Source organism: Mustela putorius, unplaced genomic scaffold (genome assembly GCF_011764305.1).
Source record: "Mustela putorius furo isolate JIRA1106 unplaced genomic scaffold, ASM1176430v1.1 tig00000174_pilon_pilon_pilon, whole genome shotgun sequence".
NCBI lineage: Eukaryota > Metazoa > Chordata > Mammalia > Carnivora > Mustelidae > Mustela > Mustela putorius.
In genome coordinates this window covers 39,989,954-40,012,386 of record NW_025421304.1, presented here as the reverse complement: position 1 = coordinate 40,012,386, position 22,433 = coordinate 39,989,954, and the positions used below count along the sequence as shown (strand labels likewise).

General features: G+C 63.0%; 1 protein-coding gene across 10 annotated transcripts in view; it reads left to right on the top strand.

The window, feature by feature from the left end:
* SLC38A8 (solute carrier family 38 member 8) overlaps positions 1–22,433 on the top strand; it is a 31,590-nt gene that overhangs the window by 7,546 nt on the left and 1,611 nt on the right. For 4 of the 10 annotated variants that reach the window (XM_045076360.1, XM_045076361.1, XM_045076362.1 and 1 more), the window contains 14 exons: positions 1,570–1,768; positions 4,847–4,988; positions 5,558–5,659; positions 7,861–7,918; positions 11,642–11,756; positions 13,214–13,361; positions 13,754–13,962; positions 15,126–15,177; positions 17,267–18,351; positions 18,568–18,716; positions 19,970–21,498; positions 21,643–21,834; positions 22,008–22,080; positions 22,188–22,335. In XM_045076360.1, coding sequence (XP_044932295.1) covers positions 1,570–1,768; positions 4,847–4,988; positions 5,558–5,659; positions 7,861–7,918; positions 11,642–11,756; positions 13,214–13,361; positions 13,754–13,962; positions 15,126–15,177; positions 17,267–17,360 — 1,119 coding nt within the window. In that variant the 3' untranslated portion in view covers positions 17,361–18,351; positions 18,568–18,716; positions 19,970–21,498; ... (1 more) ...; positions 22,008–22,080; positions 22,188–22,335. Of the gene's footprint in view, positions 1–1,569; positions 1,769–4,846; positions 4,989–5,557; positions 5,660–7,860; positions 7,919–11,641; positions 11,757–13,213; positions 13,362–13,753; positions 13,963–15,125; positions 15,178–17,266; positions 18,352–18,567; positions 18,717–19,969; positions 21,499–21,642; positions 21,835–22,000; positions 22,081–22,184; positions 22,336–22,433 lie in introns of all 10 variants that reach the window. The other 6 variants (XM_045076359.1, XM_045076358.1, XM_045076363.1 and 3 more) reach the window with 6 other exon arrangements.

The following is a 22,433-nucleotide window of genomic DNA, read 5'->3' as shown; positions in this document are numbered from 1 at the left end:
CAACGCCCCCCGCCCCCCGCCCCAGCCGCCCCAGCCGCCCCGAGCTGATAGTGAGCGCGGAGTCTCATGGTAAGCCCTCCCACAGACCTTAGTCCACGTGCTTCTTTATGGCAACCAGCTGATAACAGCCACGGGGCCTCTGAAGTCCTTCTGGAAAGTGCTGGGTCTGCCCCGTGTAGGGTAACCTGTGCCATCCCTGGCGCCGGCCGAGGGCCTGTCCTGCCGTGGGCACCCTGCAGCTGTGCAGGCTCTGTCCCCTGGAAGCTCGTTCTAGCAGGGGACACAGATCGATACAGGAAGGCAAGTAATACTGTGTGGGGCGGTGGTCTTGCTCGAAGGGTCGTGTGACAGAGGGTGCGGCGGAAGGTGGCACACAGTGGCCAGAGAAGGCCTCCCGGCGGAGGTGGTGTTAGGCGGAGCCCCAGCAGAAACGGAAGAGCATGTCCAGGTGCCCGCGAGGGGAAACCTGCTGTGTTTGGACGTGTGACGGCGAAAGACCAGCCTTCAGAATGATGAAGAGGCCTGACGTCCAGCTGTAGAGGAACAGTGAAGCGGGGGGTCAGGACAGTTGTGGCCAGTGCGCTGTGAGCAGGGCCGTGGGGTCCCCCTCATCGTGCTCTGTGACGTCTGCCGGGCCCCTCGCTGAGCTGGAGGTGTCAATTGGGCAGGTCTGGGGGGGCCGGAGGGTGTGCGTTTCGGAGGCGCTCCCGGGGCCAGGGCTCCTGCTGGTGTGACTTGCACTTGGGGCGGGATGGTCTGAAGATGCCTGAGCGGACCTGCGCGGAGGGGACGCCGAGCGCGAGTAAGCGTACACTCCCAACAAGGAAGGACTGAGGCTGGAGGTCCCCCACTCCCGCCTCCAGGCAGCAGCCTCCCCCACTCCTGCCAGGGAGCTGCCGTCTCCCCTCAGCGTTTGGACACCCCACTGCTGAGAGCCAACTGGCGCGAGGTTCTAGGTCTCTAGATACGGGTCAGCCCTGGAGCTTTCATGAAATGTAACGAACCTGGACCCTCTCTGGGGCCTCAGGGAGGCGGGCCTGGGCGCAGGGTAAGGGCTCTGCTGTCCCTCCGCGTGGAGGCTCAGGGTCACTCTTGCGGGGTGCCCTGTCCCACATGCAAGCAGGTTTCTTGGGACGGGACAGTATGGGAAGGGGCAGGAGAAAGCTCCCGGCTGTGGTAGCATGATCTGTCGGGGTGGGCATGGGTGGCACACGTGCATTTGTTGGACCTTGGCCAACGGTACGTACTTGTGACCTGCAACCCATGGAATTTTAGGAGAGGGATTTAGACTCTCGGGGTTTCCGACGCCTCTTCTGCTCAACTGGGACTAGAAAGCATGAGTGCAGGTGTCCAGACTTATATATTGCCAGAGCAGACACGGCTGTTCCCTCTCTGTAGCTCTGGTCTTGGGGCAGAGGAGGGCCTGGTGGCCCGTCAGGGAGAGGTCTCTGGGTGGCAAGTGGCCTCTGTGGGTAACAGCCCTGTGGAGAGGGGTGTCCGAGTTCAAGAGACAGCAGGCTTGGGCAGGAAGCTGGGGATGCACCCTGGCCCCCTGGTTCCGCCCCGCAGGTCTCCCTGGTCTTCCTCATCAGCGGGCTGGTCATCCTGGGCTACGCTGCTTCCGTCAGTGGCCAGGCCACCTACCAGGGTGTGGTCGGAGACCTGTGCGGCCCCACCATTGGGAAGCTGTGTGAGGCCTGCTTCATTGTCAACCTGCTCATGATCTCCGTGGCCTTCCTCAGGGTGATTGGGGACCAGCTGGAGAAGTGTAAGTACTGGCATTGGAGTTGGGGGGGTTTCCCAGGGCTTCCAGTTGACGAGTGGGTTGTAGGTGCTGGGCAGGGCCCTGAGGGGGCAGCAGAGGCCAAGGCCACCCCTAGGCTCCTCCCATTGTGACAGAGGGAGACCCGGAGTAGTAGTTATGGGCACACGGAGGGTCACGGAGCGAGAGGGGCTGTGCTGGACTGGCGGGACAACCCATGCATGGCGGGGGGAGCTGAGCCAGCGGCAGAGAAGCCCTTTGAAGAGAGAGTCCGGTGTCACCCTGAATTTGGTGGCCTCCAAGACTGAGCCCAGACCCCTCTGGCGTCTCGTCCCCCACGGCCTTTCCCCACGAACACTGCAGTCGCTGGCCTCTGCCCCCTGAAGCATCGCTGGGTTCCCTTCGTTGTCCTTCCTCTCGGCACACTTGCTAACGTCCGCTGTGGTTTTTCCCTTGACCCGTGGGAGGCTTGGACTCCTGTGGTTCAGTGTCCAGTTCTTTGGGAGTCTCCTGGACGCCCTCTTGGTTTCTGCCTTCGTGTGCCTGTCGGAGAACACACTGCGTGTGGCTTCCGTCTTGGGTGTTGGAGGATTGCGCTGGGCGCCCCGCGTCCATCTCGGTGGGCACCCCACGCGCTCCCGAGGGCCGTGCCTTCTGCTGTTGGGCGCTGTGTTCAGGGACACGCGGGTCGAGGTGGCCCACGGCTTCGGTCGGCTCCTCCATAGCCTCGCTGTTTGTTTTCCAAATCTCGTCATTCTGTCAGTTCTGGAAGAGGGCACTTAAAGTCCGCTGTGACTGTAGACTTGTCTGCTTGCCCTTTTAAAGACTTATTTATTTAGAGAGAGCGTGAGCTGGGGGAGAGGCAGGGAGAGGAGCGAGAGACTCTCAAGCCTGCATGGCCGGCTCCATCTCACAACCCTGAGACGTGACCTGAGCTGAAATCGGGAGTCGGACACGTACTGGACGGGGCCACCCATGCACCCCATTTGCCTTTTTAATTCTGTCCATTCTTGCCTCCTGGTGTTGGAAGCTCCGTTACCAGGCTCACACCCGTGAGCCATCCCTCTGTTACCATGAAATACACCCTCTTTAAAAAAAAAAAGATTTTATTTATTTATTTGACAGGTAGAGCTCACAAGTAGGCAGAGAGAGAGGGGGAAGCAGGCTCCCTGCTGAGCAGAGGGCCCGATGCGGGGCTCGATCCCAGGACCCCGAGATCATGACCTGAGCCAAAGGCAGAGGCTTTAACCCTCTGAGCCACCCAGGCGCCCCAGTGAAATACCCTTTTTTTGTGTCTGGTAGTACTCTGCCGTCACAGCGACCTTCTCCGACTGTAGCCACACTGGGCTCCTTATGATGAGTGCTGGCCGGCCTCTCTCCCTCCCAGCCGGTTCCCGGGGAGCCTTCCTGGGCCTGGGGAGGCCGGATGCATTTCCTGCAGACACCACGTGGTTGAGTCTGGCTTTTTTCTCTTCTTGATGGTGGCCGACTTCAACTGGATTAGTGCTGAGGTTTTGTTAGTTGGACCGTAACCATCGGTATGGTTGGATTTTGGGCTCCCGCTTTGCCGTTTTGTTGGTTCTGCTGCTGGAGCCGAAGAGGAGAAGGCCCCTGGTGCTGGGCTATGGAAATGCGTGGGATCCATGTCTCAGGAGGTACTTAGCCTAGAACGCACGTCTCAGGAGGTACTCAGCCTAGAACACACGTCGGCTGGTAAATCAGAGCCTCCTGGTGGGTAGATGAGCACAAAAACGCCCTTCCTGTCGCCAGCAGATAGAGGCCCACGCGGTCTCACCTCTGGTCGTCTGGTGTGGAGCTGCGCTGAGAAGGATTTGGAGGCTGCACTCGGGCCTGGGAGCGGGGCAGCCGGAGGGGTTAGCACACGGGTCAGGATACAGGCCACCGCGGCCCCGGGTGGATTGGCTGGGGTCGCGAGGGCATTGCTAGTGTGCTGGCTGTGAGGTGCCTGGGCTGGGTCTCTCTGTGGGCAAGCCCAGGCTTCTTGGGAGGAGGGCTGACTAGAGTTTGGGGGTGCTTGGGTGTGGCTTTGCGTGCACTGGGTACAAATGATGTTAAGTGAAAGGTGCTGTAAGTCCTCGAGGAATGTTTGAGAGATTGAAGGCTCAGGAACCCAGATGTCAGAGCTGTCCTGCCTGGAGCCGGTGTGGAGCGACCTCAGGGCAGGACTCTGCCCTTGCCGTGGTTCGGTAGAAGCAAGCTGTTCTGAGGAGCCCTTCATTTCTCTGCATGGCAGGCTTTACTGAGCATTTGGTGACGCACAGAAAAGGGTGACAGTCCAGCAGAGAAGGCAGCCCCAAGTGGGCCACGGGCCACCTGTGGTTGGTGGGCGCTGGGGGTGGGGTAGGGTGGAGGGAATCTGTCCCCTCGCTCTTAACTCAGAGCGGGCTCCTAGACACCTCGGCGCAGCAGAGTGTGGCCAGTGGGATGTGGCCAGTTCCAGGCCTAGCGTTTGAGGACGGGCCGTTTCCACTGGGTCTCGGGGAGCCCCTGGCTGCCCCAGTCTAGACCGCTGGAGGGTTCTTGTGGAGAAACCCTGAGGTTGCAGGGAGGCCCAGTGGAGCCCAGGTGTCCCCAGCAGGCCCCCAGTGGAGGCCCATCAGGGGTCCTCTAGCCCAGCCCTCCGCTGACCCACATGGAGCCGATCGGGGCAGCTCAGTCCTGCCCTAATTCTCCTCTGGTCCCTGGTGTGCAAGAAAGTGGTCACTCTGGGCTGCTTGGCTCAGTCTGCCAGTTCTGGGTCCAGAAGGCCATTCCAGGCCCCCACCCCACACACCCACTGGGCTCCTTCGCAAACCAAAACATGTTCGCAAGAACTTGAGGCCCGGCCATTTTGTCTTTGATTTGTTGCTGGACCCCATCACTTAGGGCAGTGTCTGGCTGGCTTCCTTCCCGCATGGGGGCACGGGTTGGGGTCCCCATCCCCTCCCTTTAGGCTCACAGGCTGACTTAGTGTCCGTGGCCAAGCCCACCCAGACGTGGAGCAGGGAGCCTCATGGCCGAAGCCACGGCTGCGGGCGGAGGGCGTGTAGCGCTCCTAGCGGGCCCTGTCCCCATGCCCGCCAGTGTGCGACTTCCTGCTGCCCAGTGCCCCGCCGGCCCTGCAGCCCTGGTACGCCGAGCAGCGCTTCACCCTGCCCCTGCTGTCCGCACTGGTCATCCTGCCGCTGTCCGCCCCGCGGGAGATCGGGTTCCAGAAATACACGAGGTACGGGCCTGCAGATGTTTCCTGGCGGGAGGGGCCTGGGGGGGTTTCTTTCTGCCTGGGGCTAGGGGAGCTGGCAGCTCGGTCCCGCCATTTGGACAAGAGAAAAGGCTGGAGAAGCGCACGAGTAGCGCGCACGCGTGGTGGACAACAGGCGAACGAGACCGCTGCCGGCGCGGACGTGACCTGCAGCGGACCTCTTGTTCTTTGGTTAAGAACGGAGAGACCCCAGACACACTTCTGTTTCCATCTGACGCTCTGAGGGTTCATATACATGCTCGAGAAGATAGAGTCCGGCAGAAGAGTTCGTCTGAGTGCACAGTCTGCACTTGCCCACTGTGCGTGACGATAGACATTGCACTTTGGAACTAGAACGGAGAAGCAGCCGTCTTCCCCCATCCCCATGGCAAAGAGAGGAAAGCGCAGTTGATAGCAGCAAGGACTTGGCCCAGCACCTTGCTAGCGTGGGCAGAGCTGGCACTCGGCCCCCACTCTGTGCGGGAGCCCAGGCTCCAGCTGGCGGGGCTGGTGGGCCCAGCACGGAGGCCCCTGACGCCGCGCCCCTCTGTCAGCATCCTAGGCTCCCTGGCCGCCTGCTACCTGGCCCTGGTCGTCATGGTGCAGTACTACCTTGGGCCCCCAGGCCTCGTCCGTGAGCCCCGCCCTGCAGCAAGGTGAGTTTGGGAGGTGGGGTGTAGCTGCACGGCTCCCAGGGGTGCCGCACCGGGATCCTTGGAAGAGGGACCCAGAGTCCCCGCACCTCCCTGTGGAATCCGTCATGTCTCTGATGCAGCAGAGCCCTGCCAAGTCCCTTGTCCTCCTTCAGGATGGACTCTGGTGAGTAAGGGCCAGGGACAGGTGGAAGGACACACACACACTGAATGCCCCACCCACCTGGGGCCCCGGGGCTGTTGCAGACAGACATCCCCCACGGCACGGAGACAGCGGAGCTGGCAGGCAAGGCTTGGGTTCCTGGCCGAGGGAACAGGAGTGCGTGCAGGCTGGTGTGGCCGGACTGGCCTTAGGAAGGCCAGGACTCGGCAGAGGGGTGTCCTTTGGGGCTGCCACGCTGTGGTGAGGACTTTGGTTTGGGCCGGGAAGCCCCTGCAGGAGTTTGAGCACAGCAGGGCTTGAAGTCAGGTCTTGTGGCTGGTCCTGTGCTGTGGGGATGTGACCAGGACAGTCACCAGGACCCTGTGCCCAGAAGGTCCCTGCACTTGGTTTCATAAGTTCTGCTCTTGCCGCCCTGAAAGCCTCAGATCGACAAGAGGCTAGCATGTGCAGTTTGCACCAGGCTTCACGAATTACGGGGCCCCTCCTGGCCCCTGGATTCGAAGTGGCACATCAGGAGGAGAAGAGGGCCGGACGACTCTGAGCTTTAAGCTTGGGCTCGGAGAAGGGTGCTGTTTCCTGGGCTGGAGAAGACAGGAGCAGGTGGCTGGGGGAGGAGGTCACGTGGGGACATGTTACCTTGGAGGCAGCTCTGAGACCGCTAATGAAGGCATCAGGTGGCCCGTTGGACCCACGTGTGTGGAGGTCGGAGAGAGGGATCTAGACTGGAGAGGGAAACGTGGTTAGTGTTGGCCCAGAGGTGGCATTCGAGGCCGCCGGGCTGGGTGCGACATGCCCCTGAGCCGGTGGCGCTCAGTCCGGGACCAGGAGGTCAGAGGGCGGAGCCTGTGGAAGGGGAGCGAGAAGGCGAAGCAGGACGGGTTCACGTCCTGGGGTGCTGGGCCGAGCAGGAATGCCTCTCGGAGTCCGCAAGCCCAGAGGCCAGGTGCGGCGGCCCTGCTCCCTCCAGCACCTCTGGGGGCTCCTTCCTGCCCCTTGCGGCTTCCCGTGGCCCCAGCCATCCTCGGCCTCCCTTGGCCCGTGGGCGCCTCCCTCCCCTCTCCGGCCCTGTCCTCGCAGGACCTTCTCCCCTTGTCGGTTTCCCCTTCCGGTAAGGACACCCGTCGGTGGATGAGCCCCCCTGCTCCGGTGGGGCCTCGTCTAACCTTAGCCAGTTACATGGACAAAACCCAACTCCAAGTGAGTCTTTGTTGCGAGGTTCCCAGGGGATGTAAATCCGGGGAGATGCTATTCAACCCAGGGTAGAGGAGGCTGGAAGGTGCCCCTCCGCAGTCAGTGACCAGAATTTCAAGAAGGCCAGGGTGATTGCCTCCGGATCCTGCTGCTGGGTCACGTGGGACCGAGCCCTGCCGTTGGAGTTAGCCGCGGAGGCCTGCCGGCGATGGGACGAGCTCCATCAGGGCGGGAGAAGGGGGCGAGGGCCCCGGGGGCTTGGCTCGAGGGGAGGGGGAGAGAGGCAGGGAAGAACGTTCTTCTGAGGAGGGGAGGAGAGGGGTGGGCAGGAGCTGCTGGGGGACCAGGGCCGGCAGCTGTTGCTTGTGCCTCTGTGTCGTCCGAGGTGCCAGAGGCTGGCAGCTAGAGCTTCTTCTCAAAGGAAGCTGGGGGGCGCCTGTCTGGGGGCCCCTGACAGGGCTGGGCCTGGAGGTCCTGCCTTGTGCACGCCTCCGCTCTCGTGGGCAGCGTGGGTGGCGGTCCAGCCGTCCTTGTACCGCTGCATCCGGGGGTGCTTCCTGGGCCCCCCCCCACCCTGGTGGGAGCAGGAGGCCTCAGCAGAAGCTGGGAATTCCTTCGAGCCCCGTCCTGCGCGAGTTCGTGCGCAGAGAACGGCGAGCGAGCAGACGTCAGTGCAGGTAGACCTAGACAGTGTAGCATTGGACACGCCTCGTTTTCCTGGTGGGTAAGAATCTGCCTCCTAGGCTTTAGGTACGATTTCCTGCGATTGTTGAAAACTCCTCCTCAAGTTGAGTGAGCCTGTTTCGAGTTGTGCTTTTTGTGGTAAACACCTGTCGGCGTCCCTCTGCAGGCCCTCCTCCTGGACCTCCGTGTTCAGCGTCTTCCCGACCATCTGCTTCGGATTCCAGGTAACGTCTGCGGGCGTGTGCAGGCATTGCCGGCGACGCCCTGCTCCCCCCGGAGAGTGTGGGCCTCTGTCAGGAAAGGTTAAGGCCTCGCCGGGGGACGAGACAGGCTGTCTGTCTGGGAGACCGTGCGTGTCGGTGGGCATCTGGGCTCAGTGAAGTATGCGTGGTCGTTGAGCTCGGGAACCTGGCCCGCCAGCACTGGCAGCACATTTGTCGGATGTGGGGTGGGGTGGGGATCCGGAATTCGTTCCAGCCTCTGTAGAGTTCTCGCAGGACTCGCGCCGTGACTGGAGACCTAGAGCCGCCTGCTTCTGGAGCACACGTCATGCAGGGCGGTCCTGCCCCGGAAGGCCTGCAGGCGGGGGGCGCTGGATGGCACCCCGGTGGCCGCATGCTGGGGTGCACGGGGCATAGACAGAATCTCGGACCGGGTGTCACGGAGGGAGGATGGCTTGTGTGTGCGGAAGCCGGCGGAGGCCTTCAGAGGTAGCCCTGCGTGGGGCAGGTTCAGAGACAGCCTTTCCAGGCACGGATGCCTGAAAGTGACCTTGAAGCAGGGGTGGGAGGCGGCCAGGGGAAGGGGAGGGCAGCTGGAGAGGTCGGCCCGTGAGCCCGGGAGGGGCAGAGGGTCTCAGGTGAGGTGAGAGAGCGGCAGGGGGCGAGCCAGGTGCCCCACGGGTGCTGGAGGGGTGCGGTGGAGGGCGCGGCCCCGCTCCCCGCCTTCTGGTCCTTCTCGGGTCTTCCAGTCTCTCAGCGGGCAGCAGCGGACTCCGTTCCTTGTTCGTTGAGTGTTTATTTTAGGAAAGACGTGCCTCCCTCCTAACAACAGCCCCTCCCTCCCCAGCACACCAGCGCCACCAGAGCCACCCCAGAGTAGAGTCCTGCTCGCAAGGGCTGGAGGTCTGGGCCGCTTCTCTCTCATCCGGCTCCTGCTTCTCTTCTCCGTCTTGCCTTTTCTTTGAGAACCACGTTTGGGGAAAAAAAAAAAAAAAAGTCCTGGAACATTTCCATTCATCTTCCTTATAAATCCGTCGATAGATCGCTTCTGGGGCTTAGCAAGCCGCTGGCAGGAATTTCTCACTTTTCTTCTTGCGCATCCAATATTTTGAAAGATGGAAGCGATGATTTAGCTGTCAGCGGCCTGTCTGGCTGTGGCTCGCATGCCTCCCGCCCGTGCCCGGGCACCATGCGGTGTGGCAGGCTCGCGCTGCGGGGGCGGCCTTCCAGATGCTTACGCGGGGTGCCCCCCTCACCTTTGCCTCGGCTCTTCAACCGGTTCTCCTAGCAACCGGGGCCCGGGCTGCGGTTTCCAGGGACACGGGATGCAGCGATGGGGGGGCTGGGAGAAGGTGTGCGTTGCAGGGTCGGGGTGCGGGTGGGGCTCCGGCCCAGGCAGGGCTCACAGCATCTGGGCTTGGAGCTTCCAGGACCTGGGGGGTCGGGGAGAGCAGCTGGAGGTGGGGATGGTGGGAGGTGGGCTGAGGGGGCAGCCAGGCAGGGGGGCGCGGTGGGAAGGGAGCTCTGGCTTGGTCGGACAGCAATCCTCCCCCCACACTGAGCAGTGGGGCTCTGCGTCCAGCCTGCACCGAGTCCGAGGGCCGAGCAGGGGCAGAGTTGGGCTGCAACCTCTGCCCCCAGCCCCCTCGGAGCGCTCCGCTGGACGGATCGAGCACAGCTGGTGAATCCATTCCTCGGGGGTGGACGTGTGGCCGCTTTCCGCTTCTCGGTGTCTGTGCTCTTCTGCCTGGTCTTCTGTCACCAGGAGAGCAGAGAGCCAGCCCTGGCCCAGCCCCATCCTACACACTGTCCCGGCCACGGGGGGGGGGGCCTCATGGGACATGCTTCAGTTCCCTGCGTGAGACCAGGAGGAACAGGGCCTGGGAGTCGGGGACCAACTGGAAGGAGGGCTGGGTGGCATTCTGCCGCCGCCGGGCATCTTGTCCTGACCGCTGTGCTCTGCGTCTCCTCTAGACGCAGAGCCTCTGAGACCCTCCCCACCCCCGGTGTGGCGTCCTGTGCAGTCCCGCAGAGCCTGCGGGGTTGCAGCTGCCGTGGGCTTGGGAGCAGGGACAGGGAGACGGAAGGCATGTTGGGGAGGCCCCCATCACGGGTACTGGGCCATCCTGGACAGCGTGTGGGATGTCCCTCAGAAATGCCCTAGGAGTGCGGGAGGTGGGAGCGTAGGTTCTCTGGGTTCCCCTGGTGGGTTCCCTGCGAGGGCTAAGCCCCCCACTGCCCAGCTGAGCCAGCTTGCGGCCAGCGCGCTCCTGCAAGGTCAGGGAGCCTGGGGCAGAAAGCCCAAGATCACGTGCCCTGAGGCCGCTCTGGGGGGAAGTTGTGCATGAGCTCATCCTGGGCTGGGGGCTGTTACGGCAGCTGGAGTCTGGAGGACCCAGTGTATCTCCTCTGAACGCCACCCCCCTCCGCCAGTGTGTGCTCCATTGGGGAGGGGATTGCGTCCAGCTGGTTTCTGTGGTTTCCCAGACTGGCATGATGGGGACTGTTCCACATCGGAGTGCTGGGGAGGCTTACGGGGTGGGTAAATGAGTCCCCCGTGGAGTGTTCCTGAGCTTTGTACCAGGCCCCGTGTTTGGCCTGAGCTCAGAGGCATAAGTGAGGCAGATGTGGTCCTTGTTATCATGTAGCCAAAGATGCTGAACATGCAATCCCAAACGTCCTCACGTGGAGGGCGGGGACACAGGGAAGGTCTCGGTCCTGCTGGGGAGTGCTTTCTGGAAGGGTGGGTGAGAGCTGGCTGGACCAAGAGAGAATCCCAGGTAGAGGACCCAGCGCAAGCAAAGGTCCTGAGGCAGTGAGGAGGAACAGAGGTGAACTGAGCCCAGTGGGTGAGGGAAGCACGGCTCCTCGGAGCCTGGAGAGCGGCGGGAGGAGAGGATCGGCAGGTTTGATTTTGATCACAAGTGAGTAAAGAGGCTGACGTGTGGTAGGAACCCTGTCCTAGGAGCCTGTGACAGTCCTGGAGGCCCCGGGGGGCATGGAGATGGAGCCGTTGCCTCTCAACCTGAATGCAAGTCCGGGGTTCCTGGGCAGCTCGTGAAATGCCACTGCCCACGACCTGCCCCAAGTAAACCAAGTCCTTGATGTTGGCTACAGGTGGTTTGTGCTTAAGTCTTGTCATGATGTCATAGAGTCCCTGTGAAGTTTATCGGTCATGGGTACGTGTACTCCCATGTGAGCCTCAGCCCAGGCAAGATCTAGAGCATTGCCGGTCCCCCCGAGAGCTCCCCCATGACCTTCCCCACTCACTAGCACCCTCCACTCTCTCCTCTGCCCTTTGTCACCGAAAATGGTGGTTTCCAGCTAGAGCAGTTCTGTTCCCCAGAGCCCATTTGGCAACGTCCAGAGACCTGATTGTCAGGACTGGGGTGTTCCTAGCATCCAGGGGGCTCGAGGCCAAAGACTCCGCCCAGCACCCTGCAGTGCACAGAACCGTCTTCAGATGTCAGCAGAGCTGCCATCGAGACCCCTTGCCCTGGCTTAGCTTGTAACTTCACGTCCGTGGAAACATGTTTCCGCATCTCGCGCAGCGTTAAGGCTGTGAGGCTCTCCTGTGCGCGGGCACACGGTTATGTTCTTCCTTTGGTGCTGTGTAATATTCCACATGTGACTGCTAATGACCTCAGCCCTTCGACTGTCGGGGGTGTTTGGGTGGCTCTGTGTCCCGCCGGCCCCGTCCCCCTGAGCCCCGCCCCTGCCTTCCAGTGTCACGAGGCCGCGGTGTCCATCTACTGCAGCATGCGCCGCCGGAGCCTTTCCCACTGGGCCCTGGTCTCCGTGCTGTCCCTGCTGGCCTGCTGCCTCATCTACTCGCTCACAGGTAGGGCCCGCCGGGGCACCGCGGAGCTGGGTAGGGGGCCGGAGACCCCGAACGGCATCTGCTTCTGGAGTTCTTCCCGCGCACTCAGTGTGGTGTGCCAGGAGCGGGCCCTGCTGTGTGGGAGCCTCGGCCCATTTAACCCGAAGCCCTTAGGAAAGTTCCCGTTTCCTAGACGAGGGAGCAGAGGCTCAGAGGGCTCCCGTGGCTTGTTCACGGTCCCGCGACTAGATGTGCAGAGCTAAGAGCCAGACCCAGGCCCGGCTGTCCCCAGAGGCCTTGCTCTTACACACTGCCCACCCCCCATCCCCTGCTGGCGGACGGGACCGTGACGCGGGTCATGCTTGCATCACAGCCACGGAGAGCAGTGTACAAAACCCTCTTGTGGGATTTGGGTGCTCACAGACCTGGGCTGCAGGCAGAAGGGTCTCCAAAGGTGACAGAGTGTGGCTCAGGGAGGCCTGTGACACGCCCAAGGTCACGCGGCACACCCCAGGTCTCAGGCCCAGGCTGACTTCCGACCAGCCGCATTCCTCCAGCGCTGGGGCCCTTTCTTGCCTCTGGCTTTGGCACCCCTGACTCGGGAAGCCCGTGGGCTGCCGCAGATGTCTCGGGCTCCTGGGAGCCTCATGGTCACCTGAGAAACTCACTGGATGACCCCTCCCCGGCGGGGGGTAGGTGGGGGTGGTCACTGTTAGTCTGTGTCCCCTGGGTCGGGGGCCCATGACCTGGGTATGGAGAGCTACCTCTAGGCCAGCAAATTTGTGGGACCTTCTGGAAAGGGGCCAGAGAGAAGCCAGCACAGGCACAGCTCAGCCAGGAGGGACAGACTCGGGACAGGGCAGGTGACCAGGATGCCAAGGGGTGAGGATGGGGGAGGGGCATGGAACTGTGTGATTCCGGCAGCAGTTGACACCCTGGGTCAGAACGGGCAGGAGGGGGACGGACCGTGCATGAGGCGTCGTTAGGGTTCTGAGTGCCGGCTGCCTCCGTGAGCGGCCCTCACCGGCGCTGGGCGCTGGGAAAAGGAGAAGCAGCGTCGGGCAGCAGGAGTTTTGATTGAGGAGCGCAGAGTTACTGTGTCGGCCGAGGATAGGAAAGCCTTGAGAAATCACAGAACCCTTCTAGAACCTTCTGTCCGCTCCCAGGGAGCTCCTTCAGGGTGGTAGGAGCTGGACGCTGTCCGTGTGTCTGAGTGGAGAGGGTGGGGATGTGACGGGAAGAATATTTTCGGTGTCGCGTGGACGCACGAGGTTTGTTGGTGTCCGGCGTGCAGCACGGTGGTTGGGCTCCTGTGTGAGGCCGCGCTCGCGGCAAGTGAAGCTGCCGGCCTTGCCTGCGCCGTGCCGGTGCAGCGCCGCTGACCGCGGGCCCCGTGCCGTGCCTTCCGTCCGGTCTCTGCCTCCGGCACGGCGTCTCCCCACTCAGCTCTCTGGGCTTCCACCCTCTCGGCCCCCCAGGGGTTTATGGCTTCCTGACCTTCGGGACGGACGTTTCTGCCGACATCTTGATGTCCTACCCTGGCAACGACGTCGTCATCATCGTGGCCCGGGCTCTCTTCGGGGTCTCCATTGTGACTGTCTACCCCATCGTGCTCTTCCTGGGGAGGTGAGGCCCGGCCCGCGGGGGCTCCGCTCGGGGCAGGGCGCTCACCTGTATCAGGGTTCAGGTCATGCCCGGCACCACGTGGGCTTGGGTGTTGGGGGAACTTCTGTAGAGACCACGGAGGCAGGGAGCTGGGGTGGTTTGCCCGGAGTGGCCCAGCCACTGAGGGTCACAACTGGAGTCTGGCGCCTCCGCCCCCCAAGACTGTACCCCGCCTGGTCCTTCTGTGGCGGCGGCCTGCCGTGGACCGAGCTGTGTGAGGGTTGGCACAGTCTTTGGAGAACGGTGGCTGGCGAGGAGCGGGGAGCCTGCTGGGTGTGAAGGGCAGTCGGGAGGGGGTCCAGGGGACCCCATGGGGGACGGGGCTGGAGCCCCTGCGCTGCTGTGGCTTCCAGGTCGGTGATGCAGGATTTCTGGAGGAGGAGCTGCTGCCGGGCAGGTGGGCCCGGGGCCCTGGCGGAGCCCTCAGGGCCGTGGGTCCGGGGGCTGCTGACCGTGCTGTGGGTGGCCGTGACGCTGGCCATGGCCCTGTTCCTGCCCGACCTCAGCGAGATCATCGGCATCATCGGGGGCATCAGTTCCTTCTTCATCTTCATCTTCCCAGGTGGGCCACCTGCTCTGCTCCGCGCTGGAGCTCGGGGGCCGGGCGGGGGTGCCCTAGAGGGAGGAAGGCACCCAGTTCAGGTCACTGAGCCTGACACGGGCTGGGGACTGTGGACACCTTGAGTGGAACATCTCCGTGGCTGACGATGGGCGCACCTGCCGGCAGCGCTGCTGTCCTGCTGGCCGGAAGACCGAGGCCTGGAGGCCACCTGGGAGGCACAGTCTGCGTCACCCTCGGCAATGCCCACTGTCCCCTTGCTGCCGCCCACTGTGGGGTTTCCTCTTAAATTTTAAAAATGTTTGCAGTTACATGACGTCCACTGGTTCTAAGGTATCCTGCGAGCATCTTCTCACCTTGTCCCTGACCTGGGAGACGAACAGTGTCATACAAAACCTTCCCAGTGTGAGTGTGTGAAGGTCCAGTCAAGGTGGCCGGAGGCTGATGCCAGCCTGGGAAGCCTGGGGAGGGCCCTCCCGGAGAAGCAGACGTGCCGGGCACCTGCTGACCCTCAGGCAGGAACCCCAGATCCCCGCAACTCTGGCTCTGGGAAGCGCTTTCAGATGCGAGGGCTGTGGGCATGTGGCCGGCGCCGCGGGCCGCTGCAGGTCTGCTGGCCTCCCCGTGCTTACCGGGGGTCTGAGACATCTGGTGTGTTGGGCGCGGTGCCCTGGTCCTGGGTGGCCTTTTCGCTCCAGCTGTTTCCCACTTTCTGGGAACGACCAGCCAGGACGGGTTCAGTGGGGGAGATGCCAATGGAGCTTTAGGCAGAACTGTCTGGCTTCAGATCCCAGGAGAATTCTTAGAAACAAAAATCTGCCGGGCAGCTGCCTGCTGGTGAAAGCTTCCCAGCGTCCGGCCTGGAGTCTGGCCCCGACGGGTCATCCCAGAGAGGCTGGCACAGAGGCCAGGCTGTCCTTTCTGTCTGAAAGGGAGGCTCAGAGTGGCCAAAGTGTGAGGGGGACGCTGAGCCGGGCCCCCAGGACCAGGCTCTCTGCCAGCTCGCTGTGCCAGGAACAGAGGGAGCCTGGGGGGCCACGCTGGGCACAGGCCCTCGCTGGCGTCCCGGGTCCCAGAGGATGGCTGGGTGCCGGCCGAGCTCTCGAGCTCCAGGCTGCCCTGGGCCTGGGCGTGTGGAGCTGCAGCGGCCCGTGTCTCCTTGGCAGGCCTGTGCCTCATTTGTGCTGTCGGCGTCGAGCCCGTGACTCCGCGCGTCAAGTAAGTGTCCCCAAACAAGGGTGGCAGTGTGGGCACTTGAGGGAACATGGCAGGGACTGCGGAGGGCCCATTGCCCTGCATATGTGCCGACCGCCAGACCCGGGACTCGACTTCACCACACAGTGAGGGGGTGTCCGCGCCAGGAGCCGGCCCTCGGCCCCCACACCAGCAGTCTAGGCACAGCCCTCCCTCCCGCTCAGGGGCATCGTGCACACTGGGAGCTGTAGGTGGGCGGAGGGGGTCCCTAGCTGAGCATGTGTCCTGCTCCTGCACGCAGACCCCCAGCAGCGTGGGGCCCGGGCAGGTCCTGCTGCCTGGAGCCCTGCCTTCCGGAGGCCGTGTGGGCAGGAGGGTACACGTTCCCTCAGCAAGACAGCAGCCGTGTCTGGACACCTCTTCGGTGCCAGGCCCTCGCCCAGCTCCTTTGAGTACCGGGTCGTCCGTCCTACAGACAAGGGTGCAGGGTCCGTCAGGTCAGAGCTGAGACTGCGGCCGGGCTCACCTGGTCCAGGTCTCACGCGTGCCTCCTCCCTGCTCCTGCGTGGCCTGTGATAGGACTGGAACCGTGTCCTTGCCTCTGAGGGGCCCAGGCTGTCCCCACTGAGAAAGAGGCCGCATGCCGCTGATGGAGCATAGCTTAGCCAGAGCGCGTGCGGCTCTTAGTCCCAACCCATAGGCAGGGAGACGGGCCGAGGCTTGCCGAGAGACGCTGTGTTAGGTTTGCTGGGGCACACACCGCAGTAGAAACCTGTTCTCGCCCTGCTCGGGAGGCCCAAAGTCCTCAGTCACGCTGCAAGCAGGACCAGGCTCCCTCTGAAGGTTCTAGAAGCCTGTTCTGTCCCTCGACATCTCCTGCCGTCACCCGGTGGCTCCAGGTGTCCCTGGCTTGTGGCTGCATCACCCCAGTCTTGGCCTCCAGCATCACACGGCTTCTCCGTGTGTCTCTGCCTCAGATCTCTGTCTCTCCCTCATACGGACGCCTGTCACTGGGTTGAGGGCCCAGCCCCGTGCCAGGGGATCTCCTCTCCAGATTTTTAACTTCATCACATCTGCAAAGACCCTATTTCCAGGTTTGGGGTGGACATGAATTCTGGGGACCACACTTCAGCCCTATCCCACCTGCCGGCTGGCATCTCTGTCTCCCCTCGCCTCCGCCCCCTCAAGCCCAGGCTTGATTCCCCCTGCAGCCGGCTGGCTTCTTCCCCTTCCACGTGGAGAAGAGCTTTTCTGGATGTCTCTGAGCCTGACTTGGGCTGGCAGCTGGCCCTGGTTGTCTGGGGCCCCTCTGTGGTCTTTGAGGTCGTGCTGCTTCTGTTTCGTGCCTCGGTCCCGGCTCACAGCAGTTTTGACTGGGGCGCTTTAAAGCTACTTTGAATCCTGGTGGTCCTGTAGGGCCTTCTGATCCCTCCGAGCTGCTCGATGAGCCCCCGGCTCCGGGTGCGTTGACCACGCTCTCCGCTTCCGACGCGGGGGCGTTCGTGGCTGCTCCGCTGGACGGTCTTTCTGTGCCAGCGGCTCCTGGGGCCTTTGTTGATGGGGCCGGAAACGTCTCTGGCAGCCTTGCCGTTCCTGGGAATCCTGGCTCCTTGTCGATGCGGTGTTGGCTGGTACATGATGAAGCTCGCAGACGTGTCCTCAGTGGCCACTGGGGCCAACCACCCCTGCCTCCTGCGCCCTCGTGCCCTACCCACTGTCCCCATCACGGGTGACTTTGGAGTGGCTTCTCCTTCCTCATTTCTGAGGGGGCTTCATCCCCCCTTCCCTTGCCCCCAAAGGGAAAGGCGTGGAAAGGGATCCCCCGCCCCTGTTTCTTTGGCTTTGATAAAACGCTAGGGAGGAATGGAGTCATCAATTAACAGTTGCCGTGTGAGGTTTTAATTGCCTGGGGCCGTTATCCCCCGTTGCCTTGGAAACCCACTCCTGCAGGTGAGGGAGGATACTGGGGAGTATCCACCAGTATCCGCCCCCACCCCGCACTGGTGACTGGCCAAGGGCCGGCTTCCTGTGAGGAGCTTCCCGCCGAGTGCTCGGCCTGTCTGTGTGGAGGTCCGGGGAAGAGCGCGTTGACGTGTGTGTACTGACCCGGCAGGTGCTGCTTGGAGGTGTGGGGAGCGGTCTCCGTGCTCGTGGGCACCTTCATCTTCGGGCAGAGCACGGTGGCCGCGGCCTTGGAGCTCTTCTGAGCGGGAGGGGGTCGGCCCGGCCTCCACGCGGCGCTGGTGCGGCACCCGTGTCCTTGGATCATAAAGATGCTGCAGAAACGGATGCGTCCTGTCTCCTGAGGGGGTTCATTTGGGCTTCTGTGGGTTCGGAGGGTTTCGGGTGCGGTGCCGAGGAGGGTGTATTGATGTCCTGGGACGCCCCTAACAGAAGGCCACGTGCTGGGGGCCTCAGACAGCAGCCATCAATCCCCGCAGTCCCGGGGGCTGGGGTCTGAGATCGAGGCTTGGGCAAGGCCGTGCTCCCTCGGAGGGCTCTTGGCGAGCCCTCCCGCCTTCAGCCTCCTCCGGCCGCTGGTGTTGCTGGCCATCCTGGGCATGGCTTGGCCTGTAGGTACACCCCGCTCGCCTCGGCTCCCTGCCCCCGACATGGTGTCCGCCCTGCGTGTCTGTCCAGAGTTCCCTCCTCCGACGAGGACGCCAGTCACTGGCTCTGAACCACCCTAGTGCAGGGTGACCTCCCCTTAACTTAGAGGCTGCAAAGATGTCACGGTCACAGGTCCCCAGAGTCGGGACTTCCACTTACCATCTCCAGGGGACACAGTTCAGACCAGAAGTTGGGACCGAGGCCCAGGGACCTCAGCTTTGGCCCCCACTCTGATGGGAGGACCCCGAGGAGAGCCCCCTTTCCCTTCCGGCTGGACCTGAAGAGCCTGGGAGCCCAGTGGACAGTTGGCTCCGTCCTTCCGTCCCGACCCCAGCCAGTCCTGGGGTCAGGGTCACACCTGCAGCTGGGTGGGGACAGGGGGCCCCGGGGGTCGGCCCCAGGCCCAGAGTAGGGGAGAGGGTGGGGAGGGAGGCGGCCAGGGGCCCGGCTGCTCCTGTCGCTGTGCTCGTTGGCACTGACCCTGCATGGGACCTGGGGTGTCCGGGCCATCACTGGATCCGGGCCACTCTTCCTCTGCCTTGGGACGTCGGCCGGAAGCAGCGGGGCTGGAGTCAGGAGATGGTGGTGGTGAGTCATGGGTTCCTGCCCGTGTGGCTAGTGGGGATACAACTGGATTCTTTTGTTTTCTGTTTTCCATACCACCCACTCGCATTCACTTTTTTGCGGGAGAACTCACACACCGTAAGGTTCAGCCTCGTGGAGTGGACTGTTCAGTGGAAGCTGGTGCCTGGGGTCGTACTGCTGTCGCCAGCGTCGAATTCCGGTGTGTCTCATCCCCCCCAGAGAAAGCTGTGCCACCAGCAGTCCCTGCCTGGCCCCGGGGAGCATGAGGCTGCCGTCTGCATGGACCCGCTGCTTCCGGACCCTCGTGAGCGGCCTTCGCATCTGGCTCCTTTGACCTCAGCGTGTTTTCACATTCGTCCGTTTTACAGGTGAGGCACTGAGGCTCAGCAGAGTCCCGGCTCCCCTCTGCCCTCCTCTGCCCTGGCCGCGGGTGTAGACTCTGACCCAGTGAGGGGGGCCAGCGCCACACCCTGCCATACCCTCTGTCCGGTGGCCACAGCGGCCTCCCCGCCCCCCCACCCCAGATGAGGGCCTCGGAGCCAGGCCGTGGGCTGCGGCAGAGCTGCCCCCCGCAGGCACCAGCCAGTGGAGTCCTTGATCCTCTGTCCCACGTGCTTCTAGAAATGCTGCAGCCGGGCTCGAACCCTCCAGGGCTCGTGGAGTCCCCAGGAAGCACGGAGTGTGGTAGGGAAAGGACAGGGCCATCGAAGGAGGCGCCGTGAGGCCTGGCTTTGGGCTCGGAATGTTGCTTTTGACCGCTGGCTCCTGCCGTTTGCTCATTCAGATCTGGGGGGTTTATGAACCGTCTGTGGGAGTCTGATTCCCCAGCGGCCACGCTGCGCAGCCCGGCGGGCTCCCCGTGAGATTCAGAGGTGATGGTGTGTCAACAGCAGCGGTAGGGGCCTGAGCCGCGGTCGCTTTATTTCCAGAAAACCGAGGTTGAGAGGAGGTGAACACAGAGCTTCCTGCAGCCGGGAAGAAAGGGAAGTAGGGTGCTAGGGCCCACCCCAAAGCCGACGGCACGTCAGGGGGCAGCGGACTGGTACGCCATGCTGGGGGAGAGAAGGGGGGAGAGAGTGGGACCCTTGAAGGGTGACGCCCCCCCCGCAGGGGACAGTCATTTTCAGCCTGGTCTCGGGCAGGAATAGGATGTGATCTCGTAGGACAGCCATCATCGTTCTGGGGTGCACGGCAGAGAACTGCTGGCCGGGGTGTTCCCCTCTGATGTCTGCCCCGGTGGAGGTGTGAGCTGACTCGGGGTGGTCCTTCTCCACCTGAGGCCCCTCAGGTTTTGCCAGCCGCCGGCAGGAAGGGCAGAAGCCGTGTCCTCGAGGTCATGGTGGCATCATGTAGGGCTTTGGGTGGGCTCTGGGTCGGAAAGACCTGAGCCTGTCCTGCCTGCCGCTGAGCAGCGGTGGCAGCCTTGGCTAGCCCGGGGCCTCAGGTCGCTATCCCAGGCAAACACCCGCTGTGCTGTTGTCAGCCGCGGCGTCCTGCAGCGTCCTTTCTCGTGCTTTCTCGGTAGGTCAGCAGCCACCGCCTCCCTTCTCCCTTGTGGTCGCAGTCTGTGTCCTTGCTGTCCTCTAAAACCAAGCTAAGGACGGCCCCTCTCCCACCCCAGGTTGGCGGGGAGTGTGAGCTGAGACGCCCCCGCAACGCCGTCGGCGCAGAGGCTGGCCTGTCACGGGCCACGGTGTCCGCCGTGCGTGAGGGTAGACACTCGTCTCAAACCATCCTGCAGACGTGGCCGAGGGAGGTTTTGTGTCACAGGTGACGAGTTCTGCTCTGAGTGGCGTGGGCGGCCGGGGGCTCTGGGGAGGGTCTTCCCCCTGGCTCCGGTGCCCCCCACGGCTGGGCAGCGCTGCCAGGCCCCTGCGCAGCTCCGCTCCTCCGACACAGGCCGGCCCCCACACCCCCCACGGCAGGCTCGGGTCTGGAACTGCACACGGTGAGAATGTGCATTGGCCGCTGAACGCAGGTGGGGACCTTTTTGATGTGGACACGTGAGCTGATGGGGGTTTGGGGAGGGGTGGCGGTTGAGGTCAGCTTGATGTCACGCCGAAGGAGCCGTCGGAGGTGTACGATTCAGTTACTGCAGTGTTGGGTGGACACCTCCGCCTGGTTCCCTAACACTCCTGTCACCGTAGCAGGAAACCCCGTCACTCCCTCCTCCCTCGGACCCCAGCCCGGAAAGCCCTCGTCTTCTCTCCGTACCTAGAGACGAGACTATTCTAGACGTTCCGCGTGAATGGGATCACATGCTAGATCCCTCCGTGGCTGGTCTCGTGCATGTGGCTTTGTGTTTTCACGGGTTATTCGTGATGGGCAGGGGTCCGTACTGCGTTTCTTTCTGTGGCTGAACGGGACTCCCTGGTGTGGCCGGAGCCCACGTGGCCTGTCCCCCCGCTGACGGCCTTCGGAGCTTGGACCCAAGTCCTTGCTCACATGTGTCTCCTTAGTCGTCTGGGGGCGTGGGGTAGACCTAGGAATGGGCTGGCCAGCTCCTAGAGTACCCGTCTTTGAGGAACCTGATCGATGTCTTAATGACCCAGCCTAGAGCTGTTCTCACATGTGTCTGTGCTGAGTGGCACAGGGGCTTGGGCACCGGGCTGGGGACAGGTGGCTCTGGGTTGGGATGTAAGTGGTGCCCTTAGCTTGCTGTGTGACCTCTGGTGAGTCGCTTGCCCTCTCTGTTTACATACCCCCGACCCCTGCCAGGAACCTGCCTATCCCGGCGCGGCACCTGCAGCACCAAGGGAGATGGTGTCTGCGTGCCTGGTTGTGAAGGGTACATTCAGCGGGCGCTCTGGTACCTTTTGGGGCTGGAATCTGTTCTCCCCGGAGCCTCTTCCCACCCACTCAGCATCCACGGAGGCTCCGCGAGCTCCAGCTGCTGTCAGCAGAGATGCTACAGTCCGGGTGCAGTGCGCGGGCCGGCGTGCAGGACGTGTGGCAGACGTGTAACACGCCCAGCTCGTGGGGTTCCTCAGCTATACCCCAAGGAGCCTCAGCCCCGAGAATCTTTGTAAAACTGCGGCGCTGATGGGAGCAGCACTGGCTTTGGGGGTGCTTGTGGATGCTGCGGGCAGGACCCTGGGACATGCCACTCTCAAGAGCGGAGAGGCTGCGGCAGGGACGTGCTGCTGGGAGGTGCGTAGCTGGGGTCGGGACTTGCTTTTTACACTTCCCGGTGGATGCCTGAAGGACCGGCATCCACCGCACCAGGAGGCGGCAGGACCCAAGGGGGAGGGAGCGGGGGCCTTACGGCAGTGACAGCTGTCCTCTCGTCCCCAGGTCCCAGGCTGGCCGCTCCGGGTGCCTCCGTGGCCCCAGAACTCCCACCAGGCCCCACCGACGCACTGTTGCCCTGGCTGAGGACCTCACTCTTTCCTGGTCCCTTGGGATGCCTGTATCTGCCGTCTGCTTCCAGGCCAGGGAAACAGTGGGGACGTTAAAGAGGTTCCAGAACGGGACTTGAAATAATGTGTAAGTCTCGAGTCTTGTTGGAATAGCTCCCTTACAGGTGTGCAGTGAAGGGTCCAGGGCGCCCGGAGCCCCATGCCCTCGGACTTCGGCTGCGGGGAGGGGAGCTCTAGGACCTTGGAATGTCCTGATCTCAAACCTTTGTTTACTGGGGGCCTCCGACCTGGAGGTTTCAGCTTGACTGCAGGAGGGCTGGAGGCTAAGTCAACACCGGGCAGGGCTGGGCCCCCATCGCCCCGCTCTGGACAGGTCAGTGCAGGGAGACAGCGGGCGGGGAGGCTTGTGAGCTCTGGGCCCGGTCCTCCTGCTGCTGACTTCAGTCTGTCTGTCCCCTTGTGTCGTGCCGGAATCAGCAGCAGAGTGAACTGGCTCCGCTGAGTTCTCTGAGTCCTTGTCGTGAACCGCTGGGCCCGAGGGGAGCGCCTGGGGCCTCCCAGGACTTCAGAGCGGGCACCGCTTTGTCTGTCAGACACGCACCTCGGATTGATCGGCTCCGTGTTCCAGGTAAGGAAACAGACTTTGGGGTGATGGGGTCAAGGTTTCGCGGCTCGTAAGGGGCCCCACGCACCAGGACTGCTTTGTGCATCTAGCGGCCGTCCGCT